This window comes from Mytilus galloprovincialis, chromosome 2, assembly GCF_965363235.1.
Source record: "Mytilus galloprovincialis chromosome 2, xbMytGall1.hap1.1, whole genome shotgun sequence".
NCBI classification, from domain to species: domain Eukaryota; kingdom Metazoa; phylum Mollusca; class Bivalvia; order Mytilida; family Mytilidae; genus Mytilus; species Mytilus galloprovincialis.
The window spans coordinates 69,891,039-69,913,128 of record NC_134839.1 but is presented as its reverse complement, the minus strand read 5'-3'; the positions used below and the strand labels follow the sequence as shown (position 1 = coordinate 69,913,128).

At 32.5% G+C, this 22,090-nt stretch overlaps 2 protein-coding genes across 2 annotated transcripts in view; one reads left to right on the top strand and one right to left on the bottom strand.

The window, feature by feature from the left end:
* LOC143064261 (abnormal spindle-like microcephaly-associated protein homolog) overlaps positions 1 to 5,318 on the bottom strand; it is a 33,682-nt gene extending 28,364 nt beyond the window's left edge. The window contains exon 1 of the mRNA XM_076236958.1: positions 4,627 to 5,318. Coding sequence (XP_076093073.1) covers positions 4,627 to 5,199 — 573 coding nt within the window. The 5' untranslated portion in view covers positions 5,200 to 5,318. The remainder of the gene's footprint in view (positions 1 to 4,626) is intronic.
* A 93-nt stretch (positions 5,319 to 5,411) lies between these two features.
* Positions 5,412 to 21,341, top strand: LOC143064260 (protein SLC31A2-like). Its single transcript, XM_076236957.1, has 5 exons — positions 5,412 to 5,560; positions 7,460 to 7,529; positions 11,205 to 11,403; positions 15,447 to 15,562; positions 17,633 to 21,341. Exons 1-5 carry the CDS (start codon positions 5,543 to 5,545, stop codon positions 17,776 to 17,778), a joined length of 549 nt encoding a protein of 182 aa, XP_076093072.1. The 5' UTR covers positions 5,412 to 5,542; the 3' UTR covers positions 17,779 to 21,341.
* The last annotated feature ends 749 nt before the right edge of the window (positions 21,342 to 22,090 follow it).

Genomic DNA, 22,090 nt, shown 5'->3' with positions numbered 1-22,090 from the left:
AAAGAAATAAAATACATATAATACATGTAATGTCACATGTCATATTCCAGCATAGCGGTACCGCTACGCATCAATTTCGACCGCCATGTTTTCATCATTGTCGCTATGCATCCCGCTGAGGTATTCAGCTGCATAAAGATATTGTAAAAACTTACCTGTTAACAAAACTTTTTTCCAAGCAGTCTGCATTTTAATTTCAAAATTTATCAAAGGATCACTTATTGCAACTCAGATGACATAGATTTGTCATTTGAACTTATTTTTGTCACATTTTATGATTTTTCATTAATATCTTTCGACAATTTCGATAGTGAAGATAAAAACAGAATGTTTAAAAAATATTTTAAAGAGTCAAACATATGTATGAGGCTTTATATAGAAAAATCTACTGTGAAGATCTGTGAACTATCACAAAGAGGCTGAAAATTGTATAGAGCAGCTGATATTTTACAGATGCTATCACAAGTTAGTTGACTGTTCAATATGGATTGGAAGGATAGTCTGTACTAAAAACTTTTCCAACTACTAGCCTGAAGACCAATATTTTGCCATTCTTCTTGTGTGTCTAAAAATTTTGCAAATACTTGCTAGTCCAAATAAAATTTTACTAGTCTGGGACACCAGTCTTGTGGCTAACGGTACAGACTGATAATGGATACATGTATGTTCCATTTGTTGAAACCACAACCCTGTTCTTTTTCCTTGAATCTTCCAAATTAAACTCATCATAAATACAATGAAATAGGTACATGTACATGCATGACCAACACAATAAGTGCCCCAGCAGAGAGGGGTCTGCTTACCCTTATGTAGCACAAGAAGTCATCTCCTGTTTTTGTAGGGTTTGTATTGATCAGTCTTTAGGTTTTTTATGTTGTGTTTGGGATTCTACATGATGCATATTTTGGTTTAAAACTTTTTGCAATAGCATGGAAAGTTTGTTTTTCGAGTTTCAATACATGTACAATGTATGAATTGATTTGATTTTTTGTTTTTTTAACGCCACTTTTCAGAAGTGCTTTTGGGTTATTTCGTAACGGCCCGTTTTTATTGGTGGAGGAAGCCTATTTGTAAAGTCATTTGTCAATAGCCATTAACCTGTAGCTAGTTTTTGTTGACAATTACAAAGTATGGGATATCTGTTCACGTTACTCTGACGTCCAAAGGCTGTTTTGCCAGACAAGCAGAGTACTCTCAGACTAACAGAGGATATGTCCCTTATGTTGCAACTACAATCCTATCCCTTTTTCACGAATAAAACCTACCCATATATAAGGTTTGTTACAGGGTTTGTACATTTCTGTACTAGGTTTGTACTAACATGCACAACATGACAGGTGTGCAAGAACTGTTTACCCTTCCAGAGCATGAGATCACCCCAGTTTTTGGTGGGGACTATGTTGCTTAGTCTTTAGTTTTCCGATTGTGCTTTGTGTACTATTGTTTGTCTCTTTGTCATTTTTTTTAGCCATGGCATTATCAGAGTTTATTTTTGATTTATGATAATGAGTTGAATATCCTTCACTGGCCTTAGGTATATTTTGCCCCTCTTTTATACACCTTATCGCTAATCCCGGCTGACCCGGCCGCTTGAACTTTTGACGCATACAACAATCACAATTTATTTTGTATTGTGACGTCAAAATTTTACGGGAACCTGTGTGATATCCAGTAATAGCGAGGTATCAGGTACGTTCGCGCCCAATACACTTTCGCACCCTACATGTTCGCACCTCACATGTTCGCACCCAAGGTCCGTTCGCACCCAATTTAAAATCAAGTTCCAGTTGAATAATTAGAAAATCGTGATTGTTGTTTTAAATTGCCTTGATGTAAATACTGCATGTATTTAGCTTTGAATGAGTAAAACATTGAAAATTTTAAACGAAAAACACAAAAGATAATTTTTTTTAACACATTGGCCCCTTTGATCTGAAACAATTAAATAAACTAGAGGCTCTAAAGAGCCTGTGTCGCTCACCTTGGTCTATGTGCATATTAAACAAAGGACACAAATGGATTCATGACAAAATTGTATTTTGGTGATGGTGATGTGTTTGAAGTTCTTTCTTTACTGAACGATTTTGCTTCTTACAATTATATCTATAATGAACTTTGCCCATTAGTAACAGAGAACTATATTTGGTAAAAATTTACATAAATTTACCAAATTAATGAAAATTGTTAAAAATTGACTATAAAGGGCAATAACTCCTTAAGGGGTCAATTGACCATTTAGGTCATGTTGACTTATTTGTAGATCTTACTTTGCTGAACATTATTGCTGTTTACAGTTTATCGCTATCTATAATAGTATTCAAGATAACCAAAAACGGCAAAATTTCTTTAAAAATTACCAATTGGAGGGCAGCAACCCAACAACCAGTTGTCCAATTCATCTGAAAAATTCAGGGCAGATAGATATTGACTTGATTAACAATTTAACTTCTTGTCAGATTTGCTCTAGATGCTTTGGTTTCATAGTTATAAGCCAAAAACTGCATTTTACCCCTATGTTCTATTTTTAGCCGTGGCGGCCATCTTGGTTGAATGGCCAGGTCATCGGACACATTTTTCAAACTAGATACCCCAAAGATGATTGTGGCCTAGTAGTTTCAGTGGAGATTTTGTAAAAGATTACTTAGATTTATGAAAAATGGTTAAAGATTGACTATAAAGGGCAATAACTCCTAAAGGGGTCAACTGACCATTTTGGTCATGTTGACTTATTTGTAGATCTTACTTTGCTGAACATTATTGCTGTTTACAGTTTATCTCTATCTATAATAATATTCAAGATAATAACCAAAAACAGCAAAATTTCCTCAAAATTACCAATTCAGGGGCAGCAACCCAACAACCGATTGACCGATTCATCTGAAAATTTCAGGGCAGATAGATCTTGACCTGATGAACATTTTTATCCCGTCAGATTTCCTCAAAATGCTTTGGTTTTTGAGTTATAAGCCAAAAACTGCATTTTACCCCTTTGTTCTATTTTTAGCCGTGGCGGCCATCTTGGTTGGTTGACCAGGTCACGCCACACATTTTTTAAACTAGATACCCCAAAGATGATTGTGGCCAAGTTTGGATTAATTTGGCCCAGTAGTTTCAGAGGAGAAGATTTTTGTAAAAGATTACTTTAATTAACGAAAAATGGTTAAAAATTGACTATAAAGGGCAATAACTCCTAAACGGGTCAACTGACCATTTTGGTCATGTTGACTTATTTGTAGATCTTACTTTGCTGAACATTATTGCTGTTTTCAATTTATCTCTATCTATAATAATATTCAAGATAATAACCAAAAACAGCAAAATTTCCTCAAAATTACCAATTCAGGGGCAGCAACCCAACAACCGATTGACCGATTCATCTGAAAATTTCAGGGCAGATAGATCTTGACCTGATAAACATTTTTACCCCATGTCAGATTTGCTCTAAATGCTTTGGTTTTTGAGTTATAAGCCAAAAACTGCATTTTACCCCTATGTTCTATTTTTAGCCGTGGCGGCCATCTTGGTTGGTTGACCGGGTCACGCCACACATTTTTTAAACTAGATACCCCAATGATGATTGTGGCCAAGTTTGGTTTGATTTGGCCCAGTAGTTTCAGAGGAGAAGATTTTTGTAAAAGTTAACGACGACGGACGACGACGACGACGCCGGACGCCGGACGCCAAGTGATGAGAAAAGCTCACTTGGCCCTTTGGGCCAGGTGAGCTAAAAATATAGCAATAGATCCGAGACCACAATTGTCATCCCTTGATTTGATTTTCGTTGTTCACAAATATAGTCCCTAGTGTTGACAGTGGGTTACTTGCCATTAATTTTTATACCCCTTCCAATTTATTTCTCCATGTTTAATGCATCATATTGTAAGTAGGGGGGTGACATTACACTAAAAAAATTTGGGTCCAGAATTTTAAAGGAAAGTAGTGATTTGGTTCAGGTGAAAAAGGTTGAAAAATAGCACTTCGGAAGCTGCCAAAAGATTTCAAGACGCCCTAAAGATAAAATTGTCCATATTTTGAGTTAGAGGCGATGAAGTTTTCTATAATTTTGATATAATTTGTCCCAAAAGTAGTACAACACACTGTAAAAGTTTCTTTGAGAAAGCACAGGTGGGATTTTTTTTATTTTCATTTATGTTCTAAAAGAAATGCACTATGAAATAATTGTGGTCCCGGACCAATATACTAACCAAAATTGATTAATATTTAAGATTTATTCCACCCAAAAATCCCGGTTGTCAGAATCTCACTTTATTTAGAAACAATGATCATTGATGATTAAAAAAATATTTTAACAATACACTATCCAAAACATGATTAAGATTTATTCAACACAAAAACATGTTGTCTCACTTTATTTTGAGACAATGACAACAAATATACTAATAGGAATCAGAGACATTTGTATTATATGTCTCTGTAGCAATTCACTTGCCAAAACTTGGTTATAAAGTTATCAAACACAAAACCAATAAAAATTGGGCGCTAGCGTGTAGGGTGCGAAAGTGAAAGGGCGCGAACGTGATCGGGTGCAAACGTGAATGGCCGCGAACAGACCCGGATTCAAATAGAGATAAGGTGTATTGTTATTTGTTCCTGAAAAATACATACTGTGACTTTCTTTTTTGGTGCTTCCACAGTGCCAAAGACAAATCCTTGAAGTCTGTATGAGTTGTCTACCACAAATAAAATCATTTCTCTGAAGTTGCCTTCATCTTCTGGTTCCCATGTTATTTCAAATGGAAATGTTTCCTTTGCAAGAATAGTAAATTCAACAGTTTGAACTGAAAAATGTTTCTTGTGTGGAAACTTTTCAACCTTAACAGTTTGATCATAGTCATGTGGGTTCTTAATAATTAAAGTTCTGCTTTTATTTTGTCCTGGTTTGAGAGTTCCAAAACTGATTTTTGGAGGATTTGTGAAATGTGTCAGCATCAAGATTTCATCTTCTACTTCATTTTTGCGACCATTAGATCGTCTTTTCTTTTCAACTGCGATTTCATACTTTGAGGAAGGCTTTTCAAACCAAGATCTTCTACTTTTTCTGCGAGGTGAGCGTGTACCAACATCAACGGTGGAACTATTTGGAGTTGATGTTGCAACTCTTTCTCGATTAACCTGGTCTAAAGAATCCCAAATTGCGTGAATTTTGGGTGAACACTCGATTTGATTAACGTCCGCCATGGAAATATTATACTTATGTCTTAGGAGAAGGTATTGTCATAGTTTGATTTATAGCATATTTGCACATGGTCCCCTCTCCCCTGTGTACGATTTCCTTCCATTCCTAAAATTGAATTTCGTATCTTTCAAAAAATTAACCAATGAAAAGTGAATTGCTTAAAATCAACCAATCATATTTACCCTTTCAAAACTTCCTTCGGTAGTCACATGATCTTCAAAATGGAGACTGCAATGTTGACAAAACAAAGGAAGCATGTTTAATTTTAGTCCTTATAAGTTATATAAAATGACAATGAGTAGAAAATAAAATATTCCTGATAGGAAAATAATTTCAACCGACAAAATGATGCATATGATGCCAGTGAGTGGCCATTAAAATTAGTTATATAACCTTGCATTCAATGTTAAATGTTAGCCCAAAAAAACAGCAACTGACTGTGAGCTTTTATTTTTAGTGCCAGTTGGTTGTTTGTGGTGTCCTGTCATCCGCAACTTAATAAAAAAAAAACCCTCATCAAAAATCACTGTGGGACAATTGGCCAAAAACAGGATCAGGTCCCAGTACACAGTAGGGTTCTGTAACTGTGTAAGGACTGATCCTTGACGGCATCTATAGTGAAGCAGGTCTCCTCATTCATATTTCTTGGATGCTTGTAAAGGTTTTGAAATCAAAGATTTCAAAGTACAAATTTAATCAGCATCATATAACATAAAAATTCTAATTATTTATTTTATTTATCTTACTTTACACCAGGATTTGTGTGACAGTTAACCTACCAGAAGTATCAATAACAAAATGCTAACAAATTATATACTAACAAAAGGAGGCTATAAACTACAGAGTTGCCCAAGTTTGAATACCAATATAAATGGATTGATGAAACAATCCTCACTGATACTAAATGATATAAACACAATTCTCTCAGGTAACATACATGTGCCTTTATACATGTTCCAATGGATATATAAGAAATATACAGATTTGATATTCTGCTGCTACCTTTTGACATGTTACATGTATTTGCCCTAAATTTAAGAAGAGTGTTTGTACAGCTACTTAATTTGGGCATACACATGCTTATAGCTAGGTCTTTCGTATACATAAATTTATAAAATATTGCTATTTATAAATTAATGTGAAACAGTAAGATATCAAAATAAAGCAATTGATAAGAATTATGAAAGTATTTTATAACTATCTTGTGCATGTTAAAGTAATTGAATACCATTTGTATTGATATGCCTATATACTCCCAAACTCTTTCAAATGCTGTTATCCTAATTTTTTTTCACAGGCAAATATGAGTACAGATATACATGTATGTACAAAATCAGTCAGTGATTGACAACTGTCATGATTTGCAAATGATCTATTTTTTTTCCCAATCATACAGCTATTTGAAATTATAAGGTATTTGTAAGGAAAATATTTTTCCCAATGAAGAATGAACACCTTCATGTAATAGTCTTATTTTTGTTGTTGTTGAAATGGTACATTTTCAATACCTCTTTCTGGAAATTATTAAGTCAAAATTTAATTTGAAGATTTGTCTTTCCCTCCATATTTAAGTCATAAAAAAACAAAATAAAAAACCAGTGCATCTTCTAAAATTGAAGTTTCTAAAGAATTTACTTAAAAAATCAATTGAAATAGAACTATTGCAATTATCCTTCTACTAAACTAAATGCAAATGTGATATTTCATTGTTTTTTGTATGCCACCATACCAGGGAATTTTATTTGAAACTATTTACACAAATCTTTCAATCTGTGATTTAAGTTACTTTAAGGCCAAACAAAATAGAATATGTGTTTACTGTCACATGCTGAAAAAAACAGGGTAGGTAGGTAGGGATTTTTTTTTATTACATTGAGTCTATGGGAGAAACATTGTGACTTAAACAGTGCTTTTAAAATCAAAAATGGCAAACAAAACTTTAAGGTAGGTAGGGGTACAGTAAACACACATACCTGTTTTGGGGCCTAATAGTCAGAAGTATATCAAAAGAAGTATACTTTTTTCTCACAATATTGAAAGAGAAGTGATATTAAAAATGAAAAAAAAAATCCAGTAATTCTGTAGTAAAATAATAATGAAAACAATGTTATATGTTTTAACCCTTGTGTTGTCTGTTTTTATTAAACTTTTATTCATTTTTAGATTATCTCTTGGAATCTTCACATTCCCCTTCTGTTTTTTGCATTACATTTATAATAATGCTACAATTACATTACAAGTACAAGTGTCCTTTTTTTGTAGGAATATTTCTCTGCAAAACTCTCCATTGAGCATTTCTTATTTGAAAGTATATCAGTGAAGACCAAAAATGGTAAGTAGTATTAAAGAGGGGGATAGGACCTTTATCAGGACTTCGGGATCAGGCATTTTTAAGCTTGGGATATCAGGAATTACCCTTTCAGGATCAGGGATTTTTTTGCGGATTTAAATTTATTTGTTTATTTTTAGATTATCTAAACCAGGACACCTCCGAACCCCCTCCTTTTCATTAAAGCCATTCTGCAGCTCACTGTCATAGCTTAGAGTCTGAGATATACAATAAGATATATAGTAATTTTAACATTGTGCTGCATCAGTTTTTTCTGAAGTTTCCTGAAGTTATAGAGATAAATTGCATCATTACTTTTGTAGTGATCAGTGTATTATTATTTGTAACATAACATGTAATATGGCATTTTTTCTTTGAAGTTTTTACATGATAATCTGCTTTACTAATAGTTCAGTTTTTGAAAAACCATGGTTTGAAATAAAGATTTATATGTTATTCCATTAAAAAGAATCTTGACATACTTTGTCCTTGAAACTTCATCTAGATAGGCAGAGCTTGGACAATGGCTTTATCTGATATTTTTTATGTTAAAACCATGATTTAAAATCCGCCACTATGGTACGTCTCCATGTGATGGACAGTTCAGTAAATGCATGAGGACAAGGATTTCATTTGTTTTACAAATAGGACTTCTATTTCTGTCTCTGACTTAATAATTTCAAGACCTCTTACAATGGGGGGGGGGGGGGGGGGGGGTGCTGCTTATACCTGAGCCAGAATATTTTATTTTATAAATGCAATTAAATTTTGTTGCAATACAATTTTTTTGGTGAAAATCTTTTTTTTAAAGAATTTCTTTATGACAAATAGAGCCAGAATAATTTGTTCTAAAGATTCACAGGCCCCCAAAAAATCAAATGGTATGTGTCTTAGAGGAACCTGAGTCGCTCAATTTAGAAAAATAACTTTTTGTCATATCTAATATGCCCTATTCCCAACTGGATCGGTTTTCTCGTGTGTGTGCTAAGCAGTGGGCTAAATAGACACTCCCACTATTTTTTTATTGGATAAAAAATCACCAGGCCACTTTTGAATGATGTTACAAAACATATACACCACGCCTTACTCATTAACATATTTAAACGAAATTCATCCTGCGGATTCGTCGTTTAAATATGTTAACTTGTAAATAGCGTGGTATATATAATACTTACACAGTGTATTTATAGTGATCTGTTAAATACAATATATATGGCATAAGTAACTGCGATATTGGGTTAGAAGCACAGACCCAATATAGAATTTACGGACCCAGTATATATCGTATCAGGACACTAGCACAACTGTGAAACTAATTTTATCTTGTCTCCTATATACTTTTATGAATATCGTTGTTTAAAAGCAAACAAATGTATATTTAATATTTGGTATTAAATAAGTACTGTGCCACTGTCTCCACTTGTTGCACATTTATATTTGTATATTGATGCATCCAATCCTTTTACTTGCAAGTTTTTTTGTTAAAGAATCATCATTTGTTTTAATGTTAGTCAACCTTACAGTACTGAATTGAGTGTGCAATATATTTCCTTCACTTAGGTAGATTAGCTTCTGTTGAAAAATGTTTTCTTCTGCACCTAAAAGACAACCAGATATTTGAACCAAACTTGGTTTGTCTAAATGAAAAATACCAGATGATTCTTATAATGAATCAACCTTCAATAATTTTTATATATAGAATATGGGTGTAAAACTTCAAGTTGAATATTTTCTTGGCAGCTATACAACATAATCTATGAAAACTTAATGTAGGGAAAAAAATCCTTTCAGGGATACATGTACCACTTCCAGTATTTAAAGTTATTATTAGTGTAATTTAAAACATGATGACAGTTGACTGTTAAACCCTTAAGTATTGCATGTGGATTCATTTCGGTGGATACTAATTATCATGGATTGAGAAAAACTTGAATTTGCATGGATATTTGATTTCATAGCTTTGCCAAAGTCTGCACCCAAGCCTATAGAAAAATTGTAACTCTTTGAAAATTTCATGGTTCAACTGTTCCCACAAAATCCATGAAAATTGGTATCCTACCAGGGGCGGATCCAGCCATTTTCAAAAAAAAAGGGGGGGGGGGTCCAAACCCAGAGTAAAAAGAGGGGGGGTGTGTGTTCCAACTATATGCTCCCATTCAAATGCATTGATCGTCCAAAATAAGGGGGGGGCCAACCCCAAAATCCCCCTGGATCCGCCACTGCCTACGAATAATAATGAATCCACAGTACTTCAGGAAATATGATCAGTACTTAAGTTGTCTCTTTCTCTACTCATGTTCTCAAGATATAACCATTTAAACATGACATTTAAAATTTTCCTGTAAGGTTCTAACCCTCATATACTTCTTTTGGCCACTTAAAGTACCCCATTTTAGAACCCATGCACAAACAAAACATTTTACGCACAACTAGACATGAAAAAGATAGTAGAAGCTTGAAATCTCTTAACTAGATATTGATTATTTACCTTGTTCTTTCTACTGCTGAAACAAAGCAGCATCAAAAAGATGAGAAAAATAGAGAAATCTATGAATCTGTCAATGGAAGTTTAAAGACAATATATACAATATAAAAATAAGATGTGGTATGATTGCCAATGAGACAACTCTCCACAGTAGACCAATTGACACAGAAATTAACAACTATTGATCACTGTACAGTCTTCAACAATGGGGAAAGCTCATACGACATAGCTAGCTTTAAAATGCCCTGAAATGACAATTGGAAAACATTTCAAACGAGACAACGAACAGCTTAATTTATGTCTCAGAGACAGATTAATAAAAGGTTTTCAAAACTTGTTTCCAAATCTCATACATTTTTTTGAACTTGTTGTAACATTATAATACTTTATTGTTGTAAATTTTTCAGTAATAAATACTGTCTAAAATTAAAACTAATTTATGTTAAAAATAATGAATGAAAAACATAATTATGTGTAACACAGCAACAAACAACAACTACTGATTTGCAGGTTCTGACTTGGGACAGGCACACACAGAATGTGGCTGGGTTAAACCAGTTTATAGATGCTATCCCTCCCCTAATCTGGGACAGTGGTGTAACAGTAAAACATAAATACAAACTATCAAAATCAGTTAAAAATGGCTGAACTCATCAGATGGATACAAATAGAAATACATCTAATAAAAAAACACAAAAAAATACAAAGTGGACAGGTACTTGTACATCACAGGCACTTGTCTCGGAATTTTTTTTCCTTTATATCTTAATATATTAAGGTATATAGGGGAAAAAAATTCTGAGACAAGTGCCTTTGTATGAATTGAAGGTTCCAATAGGTTCCAAAACTATCAAGCAATATTAACTTTAAGTAGATTTGGCTGTTTAAGTTCCCTTTTGGTCATATATCACTCAAGAATATAAGCTGAAGCTGTTCTACTGGGCACGATTCTCTCTCTGTGTTGAAGACCTGTTGGTGACCTTTGTTGTCTCTATGACATTTCCATTCTCTATTCTCAGTATTCGTATTATATCCTTAGCTTGAAAGTTTTTTTAGTATGGAGACTAGTGTTCTCTTATGAAGGTAAATCTAGAAACGAATGAATGAAACAAATAACCAAAAACATTAAAGAATTTATTTCATTTATTTAAAAATTGTTAAACATGTAAAAATGATTCTTGTATTTTTTTCAGATTTGTTTTATGTCTGTATTATAGTAGGACTAGTTACATTATGTTTAGAAGGATTAAGAGTACTGTTTCTGTACTTAGAAAGTCGAGTTAGACAACATCCTCTTACATATGGTCAAACAGATGTACATAGTCAGGATAAAGCTCCTCTCTTTTCTTCACTGTCCATTCCATCTTCTATAGAAAGCATCAGAAAAAGGAGGTAGGTATTAGACAGATAAAAAATATTTTATATTTTAACATCTATTTTAGGTGGACCTGCAACTTTTGTTTGTGGAAGCAAGGCATATTGATCCTACATTCATTATCTTCATTTTTTTTTTTTTTTTTTTTGTGGTTAAAAAAGTGTGTTCTAACCATAAATTGTTGTCAAAGCAGTTATGAAACTTAGACCTTTGCATAGGCGGATCCAGGGGAGGGGAAAAAATTGGTTGATTATATAGGGAATCACTGAAGCATGACTGGATTCCCCCCCCCCCCCCCCCCCCCCCCCCCCCCCCTTGTGAAAGTTCTGGATCCGCCACTGAGAAGCTTTAATATGATCAAGACATTATCTCAAGTTCAAATCTTGATTTTTTTTGCGGGGTTGATTTAACCATATTTTACTATGAAAAGGACTTTTTAAAATATTGTTATTCTGAACTTTTCATTAAGATACAGTCTAAGGTTTAAGATTTTCAGATATCAATATCTTTTTGTCAAACATGTATCATCTATATCATCAACATTAAAGTTGCTATGAAATTTCATGGCTTTGCAGTATCTAAAAACCTTTGTGATCACAAATACTTAAAGGGGATAAGCCACAACCTTTTTGGTCAACACATACAAGTTAAAAAAAAAAAATCTTTATTTTTTTCAACATATCATTATTTAACCATTTTTGCATCTTAGATCTAGCTATTTTTGTATGATATGTTTTGGGAATATGCTTATTTATTTAGGATAAACATAATATCAAATTTTATTTTTTTGCGAATTTTCCCCTTTAATGTAATATTGTCTAAAATTAGGAAGTTAACTATGATTTTATACCTAAATGACTGTGCAACAGTTAAAAAGGTCAAGACCTAGAAGATTATGTTTCTAGTATTCAATAAAATTTAACTAAAGCTATTCAACTGTCACCTGTTTTGTTAGGAAATTAAACATTAAAACCCAATCTATTGTGTAGTTTATTCCATCTGGTATTATAAAATTCAATAAACTCCAGAAATTTCTAATTTAGTCGTGATTTCTTGTTTAAGCCTTTTAAATGAAGATAAATGTCCAAAAAAAAAGAAAATAATCAACATCAAATTGTCATTGATTTACACTTTCTTGTTATTTTTGTCTTTTCATTTCATGCTTTTTCACAATTTTATTTTGAGAAAGTAAAGTATTATACTGCTAAAAATTTGCTGTGTGCATGGGCAACAATTGTAAAACTGATCATTCAAAAATTGTAGTCATCTGTTCAATATTTAAGCTTTCATGATTTTTTTAAAAGATGTATTATTTCTATGAAATTTTGATGAAATCTTTGACAAGATTACTTTTATGCAATTCAATGACAGGTCAAATCGTTTATTGTAGCATCCTAGAAGAAATACTTTGTCCCACTGAAGATCTAATACGTTATATTGGTTTTCGTGTTATGTTGACTGACTTTTGCATTTTCTCATCAAATTGGAAATTTGTAGAGAAAACTGTCAAGGTTTACAAGTGAATGATACAATATTTTCAGACAGAAGAGTTTTTTAACCATCAAGTATATAATTTATTCTTCAAATTGATGTACCAAAGAGGTATTAGTTGACAAAATTGCTTTAAATTATTGGTTAAAGATGTTAGAGAACACAATTATATAAAGGTCAAAAAGACTTTTTTTCTGGGAAATTGTTTTCTAATGTCTATCTTCCTAGCTGTATATAAGTGCCTATAAATAGCAGCATATGACATACAAATCTATGGGAGTGTGGATTAATCAGTACAGAGATTAATTCAAGTACACAAATAAAATTATAGATTGCCTAACAATGTAATTTTAACACACTATTTAGTATGTAAATATTCTTATGTTTAAAATATTTACAAAATGATGAAAATAAACTGTATATAGATATAATAAGGTGGGGTTGCCTTAATATATTTTGAGAGAACTACTCACAAAACCTTTACCTGAAAATTTTGTATGTATGGAATTATTCCATTTTACCTATACTGTTGAGATATTGTTTAAGAAATAATTCATGGAAGCCATAGATTTGTTGGAAATTTACACATGGCCTGGGCCGTGATATTCGAATTTTACCCTGAGCGTTAGCGAGGGATAAAATTAACGAATATCACGGCCCAGGCCATGTGTAAATTTACAACAAATCTATGGCTTCCATGAATTATTTCGATTCTAATAGGACAAATACGATCATTAAAAAACTGAAGCGATGATGGGTAGACTGTGTGTGTGGCTGTTCCATTTTACCCACTGTTCGATAAATGTAATCTAATAAACCTGCATGAATGATTTCTTAACTAACCGCTAGAAAAAAATGTGATTACTTTTTTTACTTCTCAGAAAACCCAACATTTGCAATTTTAAATTTACATTTTTTATCGTAAGCTACCGTCAAATTCACTGTTGACATGTTGTAACCAAGGAGCCGCCATGTTGACTTGCTGAAATCAGTTAATGTGCGAATAATGCAATAGAACAGAAAACAAGCAACACCTACCCCATACTTTATTTTAATGCAATTCTATCCGAGTTTAGAATGTAAACACAATAGAAAAACCTTCAGCTTTGACGTTTTCATTCGTATGACGTCATGTTTTGAAATGAGGTTAATGTGCCAAAATCATTACTGGAATTTCGCGGAATTTTAATTTATTTTGTTTTTGTCCATTTTTCCGTTCTCTAATGTGTAAATTCTTTTTGTTATGCGACAGAATCAGAATAAATGTTCTGTAGGGTTTTATTCAATTGTAATTGTTAACACAGGGAAATCCACAACCGTTTACACATAGGTTACGATACATGTGGATTTACGTGGGAGGCATATTTAAACAGCCATTTGTGTACATCTTGGAGTCTGCGCTAAGTATAGATATATCGAGAATTTTATCACGGTGTTGTTTTCAAAGCGAAAGAAGCACGTCATATTAGAATAATGGTTATTGGATGATGATACTGTAAAAGAGGGACGAAAGATACCAAAGGGTCAGTCAAACTCATAAGTCTAAAACAAACTGACAACACCATGGCTAAAAATGAAAAAGACAAACAAATAACAGCACACATGACACAACATAGAAAACTAAAGAATAATCAACAGGAACCCCACCAAAAACTAGTGTAAATGAGCTTGAACATAACATAAATGATCACATTTCTTCATGATTAGTGATAATGTTTGTGAAGAAAAAAGTAGCTATATATGTCCTCACTCAGCTTCTACATAAAATTAACCTTGCTTAATTGAGGTAGCACAATACAAAGAGTTTTGTCTCCCCCAATCAGATAACTTTAAACTGATTAAATTTTTTTCATCCAGCTCTGAAATTTATGAATGAGGAACTTAAAGAAAGATGAAATATTTATATTTCTAATGGTAATAATTTCATTAGTTTAAACATATTTATTTAAAGTGGATTAGGAAACAAGTTTTGCAACTTATATTAATCCCTTTCCACTTTGCGAGTGCGAGTGCTGCCTTGTAGCGGCATTAGCCCACTCTTTTTCGAAATCCACAAGGATGTCTTTAACGTGCAAGAGATTTGACTCTCTCTTAACACGGGTCAGCCATTTATTGTCCCCTTCCAACGGACTATCATCGTTTCCTCAAGACCATACTCGCAGATGGTGTTCATTATTGCTGGTGCATAATACTTGCATGTAATAAGTTGCTAAATTGTGAATGAAATAAGCTTTTTTTGTAGATTCATAGCATTCCAAAATGTTTGATAGATTTTTGAGCAACACTGTTTGACCTACAAACAAAACACAAAAGAAAATTTTATGACATTTGCCAACTACTCTTCTTTGGTTTAATTTACTTCAGATTCTATACAGATAATATAATAACAGAGAGATCACATAGATGTCAGACATCTGAAATATGCCATATGACTACTGGAATGGGTCACATAAACCTTCTTTTCATGTTTTTTTTTTCATTTGGAAGATATGAATTTTAAAAATATCAAACCAAGAAGCTGGAGCAAGTGTTTCTGATCAATGGACATATTTTCTGTTTTAATTTTCAGATTGAAGTACCACTGTTTAGCATTCATTACACATATTATAAATGTTGTCCTGGGATTTCTCATCATGTTAGCTGTTATGTCCTATAATGTATGGATTGGAGTATCTGTGTTGTCTGGTATGTACATTTTATGTCCTATAGTCCTGTCTGGTAGGTAGATGTAATATCCTGTAATGTATGGATTGGAGTATCTGTGTTGTCTGGTATGTACATTTTATGTCCTATAGTCCTGTCTGGTAGGTAGATGTAATATCCTATAATGTATGGATTGTAGTATCTGTGTTGTCTGGTATGTACATTTTATGTCCTATAGTCCTGTCTGGTAGGTAGATGTAATATCCTGTAATGTATGGATTGGAGTATCTGTGTTGTCTGGTATGTACATTTTATGTCCTATAGTCCTGTCTGGTAGGTAGATGTAATATCCTATAATGTATGGATTGTAGTATCTGTGTTGTCTGGTATGTACATTTTATGTCCTATAGTCCTGTCTGGTAGGTAGATGTAATATCCTATAATGTATGGATTGTAGTATCTGTGTTGTCTGGTATGTACATTTTATGTCCTATAGTCTTGTCTGGTAGGTAGATATAATATCCTGTAATGTATGGATTGTAGTATCTGTGTTGTCTGGTATGTACATTTTATGTCCTATAGTCCTGTCTGGTAGGTAGATGTAATATCCTATAATGTATGGATTGGAGTTTCTGTGTTGTCTGGTATGTACATTTTATGTCCTATAGTCCTGTCTGGTAGGTAGATGTAATATCCTATAATGTATGGATTGGAGTAACTGTGTTGTCTGGTATGTACATTTTATGTCCTATAGTCTTGTCTGGTAGGTAGATGTAATATCCTGTAATGTATGGATTGTAGTATCTGTGTTGTCTGGTATGTACATTTTATGTCCTATAGTCCTGTCTGGTAGGTAGATGTAATATCCTGTAATGTTTTGATTGTAGTATCTGTATTGTTTTGATAAGTATCTGTAATGGCCTAGTATGTATGGATAGGATTATCTGTGTTTGTCTGGTAAGCAGATTTTATTTCCTATAATTTATTGATTGGAGTATCTGTGTTTTTTTGCTTGAAAGCTGTTTTGCCCTTTTATATATGGATATAGAATATCTGTTTTGTTTAGTAAGAAGATTTAATGTCCTATAACAAAATCGGAAGGAGTTTCTGTATTGTTTGGTAATTAGCTCGAAATGAATAAAGTATCTGTGTTGTAATATCTGTGTTGTCTGGACAATATGTATAGATAGAAGTATCTGTGTTGTTATATCTGTGTTGTCTGGACAATATGTATAGATAGAAGTATCTGTGTTGTCTGGACAATATGTATAGATAGACGTATCTGTGTTGTAATATTTGTGTTGTCTGAACAATATGTATAGATAGTAGCATTTGTGTTGTCTGTCATAAATGTCTCTTTAAACAATCATTAACTTTGTTCTTATATGTTTAAATATAATTAAACAAAATTTTAATGAACAAATATGATGCATCAGTTCACGACACAAAAACTTTACATATATTTGTCAAAAGTAATAACTCACAAAATCCTTAAAAAATGTAAAAATCTAATCACAGATTTGACTTGAATTCTAATTATAATACATGTATGCATTAAAGAATAAAACTACAGAATAGCTCCAAAAAATATTGACTATTATAGGGAAGAAATCTTATAAAAGCAGCAAAAAAGTATCATTCAAACAAAACATTGCTAATATATCATTTTTAACCGGATTTTTGTGTCAAAAATGTTGGTTATTGATTTGGGGATGTACGGGGGGCGGGCGGTCAGGCAGTCGGGCGGGCGTGCGGGCGGCAACCAAATGTTGTCCGTGCATTTACTCATGAAGCGTTCAACCAAACCTTTTAAAATTTTAACATGTTGTTACTGACAACAAAATGGAGGTCAAGTTCAATAATGACGATTTTGACTTTTACCATTCAGGAGTTACGGTTCTTGAAAGTTTATAAAATGTTGTGTCCGTGCATTTACTCATGAACCGTTCAACCAAACCTTTTAAAATTTTAATATGTTGTTACTTAGTTTATATGTTGTTATTGTTGACAACATGGAAGTCAAGTTTGATATTGATAAATGCCAGAACACAAATAAATGTTAAAGAATCCGGTTTACTGTCATTTTGACAGCTCTTGTTGTTCTAATTTCAGGAGCAGGATTAGGACATTTTCTGTTTGGTACTGTGAAGAACAGAATTCATCTGAAGTATCCAACAATAGCGCCATCTGTGAGGAGCAATAGTTCAGTACAAATTAACACTGTAACAGAGACACCAGAATCTGATGTTATAATGTAGTGATCTTGTCTTCTTTTTTTTGCTTTTCTAGTCAACTGTTTATATTTTCATCACCCTATTCCCAAGGACGGGACATACTGCTATATTTCCTATGAAGTAAAAATCATGCAATCTGATTGGTAAAATATCTGAATGTAAATAACACCTCACCATAGTATAACTATTAACCAATCAACTGCATTTAATAGAAGGCACAAACTATCAAGCCGCTCTGTGAAGGGTTAAAAAAAGGCATCTATGTTTTGGCAAATTTTATGGTTTATACCCCAGTATGTAAACATGTGTATTGGAAGAAAGAATTTTTCCATAGATCATCTAAGTATAAAAATGGTTAAAGGAATTTGTCATACGAAATTAATTTTTTGATTTGGTGAATATATGAGTGTACAAAATTTTACACCCTTGTTAAATTTCACACCCCCCTGATAACACATGATAACCAACATTAACTTTGCCTGTCAGTCTATCACATCTCAGAAACTATGAATCAGAGCTTCCTGAAATTTTGAATTGAGTTTTATGTGAAGTTATTTGTTTTGTGTAATTAACTTCAATAGTTTTCAAACCAATTATTAAAATACTCACACATACTTAAAAATTGTGCACCTTATGTTATAACACTACTTATAGTCAACTCATACATTTTTATGTTTAAAACAAAAATTACAAATTGTTTTATGTACATTTTAAAGAAAACAATTTACATATTTTAGAAGTGCACTAACCACATTTGAAGAAATACTCCCATATTTTAATATTTTTGTCATTGTTATAAAGAAAAAAACTGAAATTCAGTTATAATCATTTTTTAGTTATTTTTTATTTTTTTGGTGTGGGATAAGTTGGAAGTTTTCCACAATAACGAGGATGGGTACAACCAGGTGAATATTCGCTTAAGCTGTTATCATTAATTATGCTATCTCATATTGGAAGAAATATCATTTTTGAGTCTCTGAATAAATATTTTTTTTCATGATCTGAACATTTACACAATATCATTAACCAACGAAAACAGGCTTTCAAAGATTGATTTGGATAATTCAATTTTATATGTTTGATACAAATGGTTAGGATTCTACTGTAGATGGGATAGATATAGTCACAAAGTCAACCACAATAATTTTGTGCTTTCATTTTAACTAAATACAAATATTCTTTGGTGGGTTTCATATCACAGGAAAACTAGTTGCAATTTTGATACATGTCATGTTAAGCAAAAGACAAATTGTTAAACAAAAAATGGTTATCAAAATATTAAAATGATAAATTAATGCAAATGACTGTACAGTTAAGAGATAAGAATATGAATGAAAATATTTGAATTTTAGCTCACCTTTCCTGAAAGGAAATGTGAGCCTTTGCCATCACTTGGCGTCCGTCGTCGTCGTAAACTATTTCAAAGATCTTCTCCTCTGAAACTACTGAACCAATTCAAACCAAACTTCATCTGATTGATTCCTAGGGTATCTAGAATAAAGTTTGTGTTTTAATTCCCATTTCATCAAAAAACATGGCCGCCATGGCTAAAAATAGAACATAGGGGTAAAATGCAGTTTTTGGCTTATAACTCAAAAACCAAAGCATTTAGAGCAAATCTGATAGGGCTAAAATTGTTTATCAGGTCAAGATCTAACTGCCCTGAAATTTTCAGATGAATCGGACAACCCGTTGTTAGGTTTCTGCCCCTGAATTGGTAATTTTAAGGAAATTTTTGCTATTTTTGGTTATTATCTTGAATATTATTATAGATAGAGATAAACTGTAAATAGAAAAAATGTTCAGCAAAGTAAGATTTACAAATAAGTCAACAGGTCCAAAATGGTTAGTTGACCCCTTTAGGAGTTATTGCCCTTTATAGTCAATTTTTAACCATTTTTCGTAAATCTTAGTTTACAGCCCAGTAGTCAACACTTCGGTGTTGACATGAATATCAATAATGTGGTCATTTTTATAAATTTCCTGTATACAAAACTTTGAACTTTTTGAAAAACTAAGGATTTTCTTATCCCAGGCATAGATAACCTTAGCCGTATTTGGCACAACTTTTTGGAATTTTGGATCCTCAATGCTCTTCAACTTTGTACTTGTTTGGGTTTATAAATATTTTTGATTTGAGCGTCACTGATGAGTCTTATGTAGACGAAACGCGCGTCTGGCGTACTAAATTATAATCCTGGTACCTTTGATAACTAATTAGTTATCTTTTACAAAAATCTTCTCCTCTGAAACTACTGGGCCAAATTTAACTTAATATGGCCAAAATCATAATTAGGGTATCTAGTTTAAAAATTGTGTCCGGTGACCCGGCCAACCAACCAAGATGGCCACCATGGCTAAAAATAGAACATAAGGGTAAAATGCAGTTTTTGGCTTATAACTCAAAAACCAAAGCAATTAGAGCAAATCTGACCGGGGTAAAATTGTTTATAAGGTCAAGATCTAACTGCCCTGAAATTTTCAGATGAATTGGACAACCCGTTATTAGGTTGCTGTCCCTGAATTGGTAATTTTAAGGAAATTTTTGCTATTTTTGGTTATTATCTTGAATATTATTATAGATAGAGATAAACTGTAAATAGAAAAAATGTTCAGCAAAGTAAGATTTACAAATAAGTCAACAGGTCCAAAATGGTCAGTTGACCCCTTTAGGAGTTATTGCCCTTTATAGTCAATTTTTAACCATTTTTCGTAAATCTTAGTTATCTTTTACAAAAATCTTCTCCTCTGAAACTACTGGACCAAATAAAATCAAACTTGGCCACAATCATCATTGGGGTATCTAGTTTAAAATTTGTGTCCAGTAACCCGGCCAACCAACCAAGATGGCCGCCATGGCTAAAAATAGAACATAGGGGTAAAATGCAGTTTTGGGCTTATAACTTAAAAACCAAAGCATTTAGAGCAAATCTGACAGTGGGAGAAATTGTTTATCAAGTCCAGATCTATCTGCTCTAAAATTTTCAGATGAATTGGACAACTGGTTGTTAGGTTGCTGCCCCTGAATTGGTAATTTTAAGGAAATTTTGCTGTTTTTGGTTATTATCTTGAATACTATTATAGATAGAGATAACCTGTAAACAGCAATAATGTTCAGAAAAGTAAGATTTACAAATAAGTCAACATGACTGAAATGGTCAATTGACCCCCTAAGGAGTTAATGTCCTTTATAGTCAATTTTTAAAAATTTTCATAAAATTTGTAAATTTTTACTAACATTTTCCACTGAAACTACTTGGCCAAGTTCATTATAGATAGAGATAATTGTAAACAGCAAGAATGTTCAGTAAAGTAAGATGTACAAACACATCACCATCACCAAAACACAATTTTGTCATGATTCTATCTGCGTCCTTTGTTTAATATTCACATATACCAAGGTGAGCGACACAGGCTCTAGTTTTAATTCATCTCCTCATGCAAAACATGCAATATTGTTTGTATTTTATATTACATTCATTTTTATAAGATTAATGTTGATGTATATTTTAGTTAATTTATTTATTGCTAAGTTTGAAAATATGCTCTTTTATAAAATTAAACTAACACTTTGTCTTTTATCAAAATTTTGTGTTCACTTAGTCAAAATGAGCTATATAAGTATAGCCATATTGTGGTGTCTTTTGCTCTCACAGTTAGCTACCATGGTCAGTTCTGCATTGAAAATTGCCTATTTTGTGGTGTCTATTGTTCTGACAGTAAGCTACCATGGTCAATTCTGAATTGAAAATTGCCTTTTTTTATTAGATTAATCTTAATTGAAAAGACATTTTCAACAATATATATGCTCCATTCAATTGAATAGGAAGAGGATATTGTTTAGGTGGTGATGAGGTTCTGACTTCCATCAACTGTGCAATTGTTCAATGGCTGACTGATTTGTGATGGGAAGAATAGAAATTTCGAAATTCAAATAATAAACATTCACTATAAAAAAAATTAAGATATTTATTAAAAATATGTCTTTGAGACAGCAAGCCAAAATGAAAAGACATCGATAATTTATTTTTAATAAATCATATCAACACAAAAAACTATTTTATAGAATTGTCCTTTTAAACTAAAAATAAAGAGAAAGTTCATACTGCCAGATAGAAATCTCGAGAAATTGTGTACCAAATAGGTTTATTGTTTTGAAAACAGTTCATCACTCTTGTCTGAATTTTTCATTTGCACAATGCTACATACTTTAAACGTACTTGTATGTAGCCATGTCATCGAATGAACCACCTAGACCTAGTCTGTCATCAAGATATATGAAACAAACGACCAATTGTTGACCAATTAAAACCATGTCCATCAACCTTTAAAATTA

Excerpts from the sequence above, each read along its gene's own strand:
- LOC143064260 (XM_076236957.1), top strand. Across the intron at positions 11,404-15,446 it reads GAAAGCATCAGAAAAAGGAG|ATTGAAGTACCACTGTTTAG; the intron begins GTAGGTATTAGA and ends TTTAATTTTCAG. Across the intron at positions 15,563-17,632 it reads TGGAGTATCTGTGTTGTCTG|GAGCAGGATTAGGACATTTT; the intron begins GTATGTACATTT and ends TTCTAATTTCAG.